The 11,374-nt window shown below is 41.9% G+C and overlaps 1 protein-coding gene across 5 annotated transcripts in view; it reads right to left on the bottom strand.

Moving 5' to 3' along the window:
• Nucleotides 1-818: 818 nt before the first annotated feature.
• LOC140739159 (follistatin-related protein 5-like) overlaps nucleotides 819-11,374 on the bottom strand; it is a 672,573-nt gene continuing 662,017 nt past the window's right edge. For 3 of the 5 annotated variants that reach the window (XM_073067156.1, XM_073067159.1, XM_073067158.1), the window contains one exon: nucleotides 820-3,096. In XM_073067156.1, the coding sequence (XP_072923257.1) occupies nucleotides 2,394-3,096 (703 nt within the window). In that variant the 3' untranslated portion in view covers nucleotides 820-2,393. Of the gene's footprint in view, nucleotides 3,097-11,374 lie in introns of all 5 variants that reach the window. The other 2 variants (XM_073067157.1, XM_073067160.1) reach the window with 1 other exon arrangement.

The following is an 11,374-nucleotide window of genomic DNA, read 5'->3' as shown; positions in this document are numbered from 1 at the left end:
TAGGATGGTTGCTCTCAGCTTTTTATTGGCGAACTATTTTTATATAAAGAATTGAATGGGGAGAGAGCCATTCTGGGGATCATGAATTAGAAGGCTCCTTATGAAAAGAGTTGTTCATTCTGCTTGGAGCTAAAACTGCTGGTGTCATGCCGTGTCCTCCTAGTAGCTGCCATTACCACTGCTCCTTCTGCCTCTGCTCACACCTGCATTGCTCTTTCTCAAACACCAAACTTTACTCTGTATAAAGCAAGTGAAGATGTCTCCACTCTTGCTGAGCATAAATTGCAGAATACGCCTGGACTGATACTTCAGTTGACCAATGCCGTTTTCCTCAATGTGTTAGAAGAGGATGAAATCAATTTTGTAAGGATTTAGTCTCTGAATGACTGCTGATGCTGCTCTGTGCAAATTGTGTGATTTGGTTGTTGGGGTGCTTTGGGAGAACCCTATGGCAAGAAAGCCGAGTATTAAGATGAACCTTGATCTCCATAGAGGGAGCTTGTGATGTCTCTGATGACTCCATGGGAGTAGTCTCTTTATGACCGTAATAATAGCACCAACATTAGAATGCAGTCAGCAGTATCTCATACTGAAATATCTATTGAATATCTTTAGATAGAGTTAACACTTCCATTTGTAGCACAGTCTGTGCACTGTTTCTTGTCTAGTCTAGTCTCCTGATGTCATCAGTGTCCTATTTAAGTAGACATGTAAATATAAACAAGTGGCAATGGTGAGCTCTTAGTTATGTGAAGGTTAAATATTGCACCCCAATTTATACTAGCAAGGGAGGAAACATATTATATGCAATGAGTGCTTAGTACTGGGAAAATGCCTGACATATAACAATTACAGCACGGAAACAGGCCTTCTCTGCCCTTCTAGTCTGTGCCGAACGCTTACTCTCACCTAGTCCCACTGGCTTGCACTCAGCCCATAACCCTCCATTCCTTTCCTGTCCATATACCTATCCAATTTTACTTCTCTGTAAATCTTCTCTGTGAAATCTTCTCTGTACTCTCTCTATTTTGACATGGGGCATGAATTTCACAGAATGCCTATCCAATTCCCCCATACATCCAATTTCATTTGGAAATGACTAAAAAACAGATCTAATCTAGGTGTCACCTATGTATGGTATGTAGATGAAAACTTGATCCAACTTCTGTCTTTGATACCGAGTTGCAGAAGGAAACTCTGGATTTGATTATAGGTATTTAGTTTCTCTTGGTCAGACCAGGTTGCTTGGACAACAGCAAAGGAACTTTCTAAAGTTGTTGGATAATGCCAGTTTGTCAGTATGTGTTTGCCAGCTGTTTTTTCATTAGATTCAATGTGTTTTAGGTATAAACTTCAGCAAACGGCACTCAATTTTGACTTTAAGAGGATGGTGGAAATCCTGCTACGGAAGTATTTTCTATTCAGCCTTGTGCATTGCATCAGGGTTAGGAAATGCATTAATGACACAGTGAGTTTATCTTCCCCTTCTGGCTCTAACTCTTCTGTACAAAGACAGTACACTGCATGAAGGGTCTGACCATACATAATAACATAGCAGAAGCAAATCTGTTAACTTTTGGACACACAAGAGATTCTGTAGATGCTGGAACTCTGAAGTAACACACACAAAATGTTGGAAAAACTTAGCAGATCAGGCAGCATCTATGGAGAGGAGTAAAGAGTTGATGCTTTGCGAGTCTTGATGAAGGGTTTTGGTTCAAAATGTCAACTCTTTATTCCTCTCCATAGATGTTGCATTACTTATTAAGTTCCTGCTGAGTTGGGACTGCGTGTGTTGCTCTGTTAAATTTTAGAAATTGTACCTTATACAGAATGTCCATCAATTTAATAAGAGAATCTCAGAACTAGAGGGAAAGAGCAAAATACTAAACAACAATTAGCTGAATTAATTTCAATCAATGTGTATCTTTATTGTTTTTGCTTTGTGACCATTTGAGGACTGTAGTTCATGATCACGCCCAAATTTAAAAATAAAAATGTAACAATGTGATTGATTTCAAAGTAAATTGTTGTAGGAAGAGATGAATAAGGGGTGGAAGAGAAACGTCCTGTAGCTCTTGCTGTCTTTTAGAATACATTTATGATAATCCACGGTGAAAAGTTATCGAAAATATATTTTTTTCTCTGCAGAAATGAAAGAGGTGATGAATGATTTTTAAAATGAAAACATTAAAACATAAAGGGTTTAATTTATTATTAACTAATACTTGCAATCTATGCTCACAATAATATTCAAAACACTAAGTTCAGCAAAGTTGTGTACAGTAAGATTGCTTTTCAGTGTGTAAAAAAATGCAGATGCTATCTGTACAGTTGTCTTAAAAGCAGTGTAAAAGGTCATTGGATGAAGTTAAGCTCCGCTCTGTAGGTTTTCATGCTTCCCCAACCCACACAATTGTGTTGCCTCGTGTTATCTTGGATATCTCACAGTTCAATTTCTTTTGTCTTGCTCCTATGATGAACAAGGAATCCTTAGACGGAGCAATGAGATGCTGTCCAAATAAACCACTGTTAACTATTGCCCTGTTATTGCCATTCCACAACCAGTCCTTTTGTTTAATGGGAACTTTCAAGCCCTTAATGAATTTAATGTTCCCTGTGGAGAGTTCCAGAAACAGCAAATCCGTTTGAACACCAGAGCTGGCGTAGATGTAATATTCATTGGCTTCTGTGAAAGATAGCTGGAAGGTCACATCAACAATGTGTAGGTCTGTAGTAATTTCAAATGTAGACATGATCTCACCCCGCAAGGTAACAGACTGGACTGTAATTAGCCCCTTGTAATCATCTGTGCTGACTATGTAGTGTCCATCAGGGGAGATATATGGAGTACCTGACACTTTATCATTGTATCCAATTACAGAATCAGTGACACTGTCAATGATGATCTGTGACTGAGGCAAGCTTGAGTCATTTGTCTGGCAATGGATGAAGTAATAGCCACCCAGATGAGTGTAGGCCATTGCTTCTGGGTTGCAGCTGTAGTTCTTTAGGCTGATTGTCTTGATGTAGGCCACAGTTTCCAGATCAATCTTGTGAAGTGCTGCTTCTGAGCTATGAACAATAAATCCGAATCTAAACAAAAAGACATAAATGATTAGTCCTCCATCAAATGGAGATGAAGAGAAAATTCTTTAGCCAGAGAGTGGTGAATTTGTGGAATTTGTTACCACAGGCAGCTGTGGAGGCCAGGTTATTGGGTGTATTTAAGGCGGAGATTGATCGGTTCGTGATTGGACATGCCCTCAAAGGTTATGGGGAAAAGGCTGGGAAATGAGGCTGAGGAGGGGAAAAAAGGATCAGCCACGATTGAATGGTGGAACAGACTAGATGGGTCAAATGGCCTAATTCTGTTCCTATGACTTATGGTCTTAAATCAACTTTTGGAAGCTGAAAGAATACCTTATGCAGAGAGTTGCTGATTGTTGTGGGTAGATTCTACATAGCTGGCAGGAGAGCCGTGGAAAATCTTCTGAGACTTTTTTTTGGAGTTTCCAAATTCTTAATAAGTTATGCTAGAGGGGCAATGAACACTTACTGGCATTCCCTTCATATTAAACAAAGATTTTTTAATTAACAACTACTGCAGTCTTCTAAGGACAACTGGCATCTACAAAAAAAGGTTTTCCACATATTCCTGTGGTGTGGTTCTGCAGGTAGGGAAGTTGACTAAAAAGAAAGGCAGTTGAACATTGGATAATTCTATGGCATATTTGTGAGTAAATAAGTCACATATGACATCATATGTGTGACATGCAGTCATTCTTTAAGTCTGCAGTGAAGTGTATCCATATATTCTGAAGCCCCAATTCCACTTAAGTATTATAATTAACATCTAAATGAGACTGGTTTATAGATCACCTCAGCACACACTACAGATACAGTCAGTTATGCTGCAATATCTAAAACAGGCAAAGAAACATGATGAGCCTCTACCTGTGTTAGCAGCCCACATGGGATCACAGGCTCTGATTGAGTCCCTTGTCAGGAACAGTTGCATGCCACTGCCTGAGGAAGGATAATCAATGAGGCAGAGATCACAGTGTGCAGCTCTAGATCAATGAAGGACCTTTGATTATCCCAAATTTTGAAAATTCAGGCTGTTGGATGTTACAAGTGAGACACTGATGTTTCAGAGCAGGTCATTTAATTGACGTCTTATTGGTGATCTCAGCATGATGTGCTCATAGTCATTTATGTGAGTGTTCAGTGAAAGTCATAAGTTGTACCAAAAGACTCCAGTTTATGTTAGTAAGAGTAAAAAAATGTCAGGTGTGAGATCTGTGACATTTTAAAATCTGCAATTGATGCTGGGTAATTACACTGCACAACAAAGATTTAGCTTCCTGGATACTTCTAAGTGTACCTTATGGATTTTGGACTGCTTGATCATGAAAATCACCATGAAATTTCTTTATCATACACCTTTTTATTTTGAAATCATATATATTTGTTATTTCAATTCATAAATCAAGTCAGAATAACAGATGCCAAGATTAAGGAAGGTATTTTTGTTGGTCCACAAATCAAACAGGTCATCAATGGCAGACAATTCGAAGAGCTTCTAGTGGTACTGGAGAAAATTGCTTGGAAGACATTTCAGGATGTTGTTGAAATTTATCTTGGCAACTACAGAGCACCAAACTACAAACCCTATTTCCAGAAAAGTTGGGATATTTTCCAAATTGCAATCAGAACAAAAATCTGTGATATGTTAATTCACGTGAACCTTTATTTAACTGACAAAAGTGCAAAGAAAAGATTTTCAATAGTTTTATTGATCAACTTAATTGTATTTTGTAAATATACACAAATTTAGAATTTGATGGCTGCAACACACTCAACAAAAGTTGGGACAGAGGCATGTTTACCATTGTGTTACATCACCTTTCCTTTTAATAACACTTTTTAATCGTTTTGGAACTGAGGATACTAATTATAGTAGATTTGCATTTGGAAATTTTGTCCATTCTTGCTTGATATATGACTTCAGCTGCTCAACAGTCCGTGGTCTCCGTTGTCTGATTCTCCTCTTCATGATGCGCCATACATTTTCAATAGGAGATAGATCTGGACTGGCAGCAGGCCAGTCAAGCACACGCACTCTGTGTCTACAAAGCCACGCTGTTGTAGCCTGTGCAGAATGTGGTCTGGCATTGTCCTGCTGAAATCAGCATGGACGTCCTGGGAAGAGACGTCGCCTTGATGGCAACATATGTCTCTCTAAGATCCTAATATATGCCCCAGAGTCAATGGTACCTTCACATACATACAACTCACCCATGCCGTGGGTACTGATGCACCCCCATACCATCACAAATGCTGGCTTTTGCAACTTTTGCTGATACGAATCAGGATGGTCGTTTTCACCTTTGGCACGGAGAACTCGACGCCTGTTTTTTCCGAAAACTAGCTGAAATGTGGACTCATCTGACCACAGCACACGGTTCCACCGTCTTTCCGTCCATCTGAGATGAGCTCAGGCGCAGAGAACTCACCGGCGTTTCTGCATAGAGTTGATGTATGGCTTCCTCCTTGCGTAATACAGTTTCAAGTTGCATTTCTCGATGCAGCGACGGACTGTGTTAAGTGACAATGGTTTTCCGAAGTACTCCCGAGCCCATGTGGCTATAATTGTCACAGTAGTATGACGGTTTCTTAGGCAGTGCCGCCTGAGGGCTCGAAGATCATGCGCATTCAACAGTGGTTTCCGACCTTGCCCTTTACGCACTGAGATGTCTCTGAATTCTCTGAATCTTTTCACAATATTATGTACTGTAGATGTTGAAAGACATAAATTCTCTGCAATCTTGCATTGGGAAATGTTCCTTTTGAACTGACTAACAATTCTCTCACGAATTTTGCCACAAAGGGGTGAGCCACGACCCATCCTTGCTTGAAAAGACTGAGCCTTTGATGGACGCTACTTTTATACCCAGTCATGATACCTCACCTGCTACCAATTAGCCTGCTTAATGTGGAGTCTTCCAAACCGGTGTTACTTGAATATTCTGTTCACTTTTCAATCTTATTTTAACTTTGTCCCAACTTTTGTTGTGTGTTGCAGCCATCAAATTCTAAATTTGTGTATATTTACAAAATACAATTAAGTTGGTCAGTAAAACTATTGAAAATCTTTTCTTTGTACTTTTGTCAGTTAAATAAAGGTTCACGTGAATTAACATATCACAGATTTTTGTTTTTATTGCATTTTGGAAAATATCCCAACTTTTCTGGAAATGGGGTTTGTACATGAAGCTGGTTGACAACATGCTTGAAGCAAACAAAACCATGAAGTGCAACATGCCACTAACAATTCATTTTCTGCATTCCCGTTTAGACTTCTTCCCTGCAAGATCTTGGCACTGTCCATGACGAGCATGGTGAAAGGTTTCACCAAGATATTGCAGTCATGGAGAAACAGTATCAGGGCAACTGGAATCCATCAATGCTAGCTGATTATTGTTGGACACTTAAGTGAGAAGCCTCAGACACTGAGTACAAATGAAAACTATTGACAAAACATTTTTAGCTTAGTAGATTGAACAATTGCAATGTATCAGCACTGTTTTGCAACTGTTGTTTCTCCAAATTCCTAATCTGATACAAGTAGTCCAAAATTATTTTTGGGTCCAGCTTCTAGTGGTCTATCATAAACAAAAAAGAAATTCTGAGGAAGCAACACTTTCAAAAAGAATTTCTGTCCAATGTTATCAATCTTGCTCAAGTGAAGTGTCCACCAATGGGGCCCAGCTGATTTTCCTGAGGTGCAATTACACCTGGAAACAGCTGCTCAGGCAACCTAACCAGGTCAGATCATGTTTATGTGCATTTTGGAGATGACAAGTGTGCTCTAATGGATTGCATTTGCACAGTGTCAGCCAAATTACCAGGAGCAAACGTACCAATACGATTTTCAGTGTTATCCTCGATTGTGCTGAGTACTTAGTATTCAGTTTTGTAGATTTAATGTAATACTAATTAATAAGAATTGTTCAAGAAGAGGAAAGAGGAAAGTTTCCTCCAACATGCCTGCACATATTGCATAGTGAATCTAAATACAAAACATCACTGGTTCTGATATTACAATACCTTTGATACATACAATATGAGTTTACTGTCCTTACACCATGAAGATGACAGAAATCATGGTTTTCCTCTCCACAGCTAAGCTTGCTGCAGACCTTTTTTCCCAATGGAATTAGGATTAATCAGTGAACTTCGTGTGAGCTGTTTCAGAAGTCACTTTTGTGCAATGAATAGCTTTGTCTGTAGATCAGGTAATGGGCAAAGTTGGAAACTAACTCAGAATTAATTGCACATAATGCGAGAGCTCACATTTCAGAATAATCACTAAGACTCAGTAGAAGTCAGAAAGGTCTTTGTGACCAGTTCTCTCCTGCTGAGTGCCATTTGCTATGGTCAGCGTTTTGCATGGTACAGTGTTAACCTCTGTCAAGGATTAGAGTGTCACGGTCATGACCATTAATTCCCCATTTTCTCCTAATTCCCATTGATAGCAGCATACCTGGTTTTCATCAAGACCTGCAGCATAAGAACCCCGGCTTTGCACCCACTAGTTGACAGATTGTTGGTTTTGCCAGTGTGGTAATTAATGTTTCCTGGTTCCCGGCTGCTTAGGATTGTGTATTCTAAGTTTTACTTCAGAACCGAGGTTTACCTGTGTAACTCCATCTCTCCGTGCTAAGAAAAGCTTTGTTTCCCACTTCCCTTTCTACGCCCCATGTCAAGATAAATTCTGCCTGCCTCCTGCTGCCCTGAACTCCCTCCAGTTTGCTGTTCAACGCTCATGCCCGCGACTGCATCCTAACTCAATCTCCATACCTGTGTCCTGTGTTTGGGTTTGTCTCGTTTGTTGCAACAGAATGATCTGGCCACGATGGACCCAGAGGACATGAATACCCTTCAACAAGCCCTCACCAGCCAGGGTTCCCTACTGGGACAGCACGAGCAACTCCTCCGGGAGGTCATGATGAACCTCTGTACCCTGTCTGCTCACATCACGCCTGGAGCACTACGCTGGGGATTTGGGGAAGTGCCAGGCCTTCCTTCTTCAGTTCTCCTCAGGATTGCTTATATCATGGAGTTGTTGCCAGGAAGTGCCTTAGCATGGGCCACAGCTGTTTGGGATAACCAATCGGATATCTGCTCTTCTTTTGCCACCTTTATTCTGGAAATGAGAAAGATCTTTGACCACCCCGTCCGTGGTAAAGACACCGCCAAGCATCTACTCACGCTTCACCAGGGCTCATGCAGAGTTACCGAATATTACAGACAATAGACAGTAGGTGCAGGAGTAGGCCATTCGGCCCTTCTAGCCAGCACCGCCATACACAATCAGTACCCCGTTCCTGCCCTCTCCCTATATCCCTTGACCCTGCTATCTATAAGAGCTCTATCTAACTCTCCCTTGAATGCCTCCAGAGACTTGGCCTCCACTGCCTTCTGGGGCAGAACATTCCACATATCCACCACTCTCTGGGTGCAAAAGTTTTTCTGCATCTCTGTTCTAAATGGCCTACCCCTTATTCTTAAACTGTGGCCTCTAGTTCTGGACTCACCCATCAGCGGGAACATGCTTCCTGCCTCCAGCATGTCCAATACCTTAATAATCTTATATGTTTCAATCAGATCCCCTCTCATCCTTCTAAATTCCAGTGTATACAAGTCCAGTCGCTCCAATCTTTCAACATATGACAGTCCTGCCATTCTGGGAATTAACCCTGTGAACCTACGCTGTACTCCCTCAATAGCAAGAACGTTCTTCCTCAAATTTGGAGACCAAAACTGCACACAATACTCCAGGTGGGGTCTCACCAGGGCCCTGTACAGCTGCAGAAGGACCTCTTTACTCCTATACTCAATTCCTCTTGTTATAAAGGCCAGCATACCATTAGCTTTCTTCACTGCCTGCTGTACCTGCATGCTTGCTTTCATTGACTGATGTACAAGAACACCTAGATCTCATTGTACTTCCCCTTTTCCTAACTTGACTCCATTTAGATAGTAATCTGCATTCCTGTTCTTGCCACCAAAGTGGATAACCTCACATTTATCCACATTAAACTGCAACTGCCATACATCTGCCCACTCACCCAACCTGTCCAAGTCACCCTGCATTCTCATAACATCCTCCTGACATTTCACACTGCCACCCAGCTTAGTGTCATCAGCAAATTTGCTAATGTTACTTTGAATCCCTTCATCTAAATCATTAATGTATATTGTAAACAGCTGCGGTCCCAGCACTGAACCTTGCGGTACCCCACTGGTCACAGCCTGCCATTCCGAAAGGGACCCGTTAATCGCTACTCTTTGTTTCCTGTCAGCCAGCCAATTTTCAATCCATGTCAGTACTCTGCACCCAATACCATGTGCCCTAATTTTGCCCACTAATCTCCTATGTGGGACTTTATCAAAAGCTTTCTGGAAGTACATGTACACTGGCTCTCCCTTGTCCATTTTCATAGTTACATCCTCAAAAAACTCCAGAAGATTAGTCAAGCATGATTTTCCCTTCATAAATCCATGCTGACTCAGACTGATCCTTCTACTGCTATCCAAATGTGTTGTTATTTCCTCTTTTATAATTGACTCCAGCATCTTTCCCACCACTGACGTCAGGCTAACCGGTCTATAATTCCCTGTTTTCTCTCTCCCTCCTTTCTTGAAAAGTGGGACAACATTAGCCACCCTCCAATCAGCAGGAATTGTTCCTGAATCTGTAGAACGTTGGAAAATGATTACCAATGCGTCCACGATTTCTAGAGCCACCTCTTTAAGTACCCTGGGATGCAGACCATCAGGTCCCGGGGACTTATCAGCCTTCAGACTCAACAGTCTATCCAACACTGTTTCTTGCCTAAAATAAATTTCCTTCAGTTCATCCTTTACCCTAGTTCCTTTGGCCACTATTACATCTGGGAGATTGTTTGTGTCTTACCTAGTGAAGACAGATCCAAAGTACCTGTTCAACTCGTCTGCCATTTCCTTGTTCCCCATAATAAATTCACCCGTTTCTGTCTTCAATGGCCCAATTTTGGTCTTAACTATTTTTTTTGCTATTCACATACCCAAAGAAGCTTTTACTATCCTCCTTTATATTCTTGGCCAGTTTACCTTCGTACCTCATTTTTTCTTGGCGTATTGCCTTTTTTGTTATCTTCTGTTGCTCTTTAAAAGCTTCTCAGTCCTCCGGTTTCCCACTCATCTTTGCTGTTATACTTCTCTTTTATTTTTATACTGCCCTTTACTTCCCTCATCAGCCTCGGCCGCCCCTTACTCCCCTTAGGATCTTTCTTCCTCTTTGGAATGAACCAATCCTGCACCTTCTGCATTATTCCCAGAAATACCTGCCATTGTTGTTCCACTGTCTTCCCTGCTAGGGTATTGTTCCATTGAACTTTGGCCAGCTCCTCCCTCATAGCTCCATAGTCCCCTTTGTTCAACTGTAATACTGACACATCCGATTTTCCCTTCTCCTTCTCAAATTGTAGGTTAAAACATATCATATTATGGTCACTACCTCCTAATGGTTCCTTTACCTCGAGGTCCCTGATCAAATCCGGTTCATATTCCGTGGAGTTCCAGATGCTAGTGGCTGACTCAGGGTGGAATGATGAGGCACTCCAAGGGGTATTTCAGAATGGTCTCAGTAACACGGTGCAAGATGAGTTGGTGGCAAGAGACGACACAGACAGCCTGGACTCCTTGATCTCCCTAGCCACCAGATTGGACAATAGTCTCCGAGAACGTCATAGAGAAAGAACTGGTCGTCCACCATCTTTGGCCACTCCTCGGCACTCATTACCACTTCCCACCTGAACAAGCCTCTCTTCTCCTCCTGCTCCTAGAGTAGCTCCCAGCCCGGCTGTTTCCACCGCCCCAGGAGAGGAACCTATGCAGCTGGGACGGAACTGTCTTTCCCCCACTGAACGACTCCGGAGAATGAGAGCGGGTGAGTGTCTATATTGTGGCCAGTCCAGCCACTTCCGTTCTACCTGTCCCCTTTGGCCAAAAAGGGAAGACTCACCAGTAGAAAGGGGGACCCTGGTGAGCCAGACAACATTCCCTTCCGTCCCCTGAACCCGGATGCAGCTTCAAGCCACTTTGCATTACAACCAACAGTCCCTGCCACTGTTAGGACTAGTGGTCTCTGGCGCTGAGGGAAGCCTTTTGGATAAGATCTTAGCTTTCCAGGCTGGAATTCCTCGTAAACCGTTGAGTGCTCCCCTGGAAGCCTGGGCACTGGACGGTAGACTACTGGCCCGAATCACACACTGCACGGAACCCCTGTCTCTCCTTCTCTGTAGAAACCATTGGGAACAGATAC

The sequence above is a fragment of the Hemitrygon akajei genome, chromosome 15, assembly GCF_048418815.1.
Source record: "Hemitrygon akajei chromosome 15, sHemAka1.3, whole genome shotgun sequence".
Lineage (NCBI taxonomy): Eukaryota > Metazoa > Chordata > Chondrichthyes > Myliobatiformes > Dasyatidae > Hemitrygon > Hemitrygon akajei.
The sequence above is the reverse complement of the archived record's forward strand: the minus strand, read 5'-3'. Positions and strand labels throughout refer to the sequence as shown.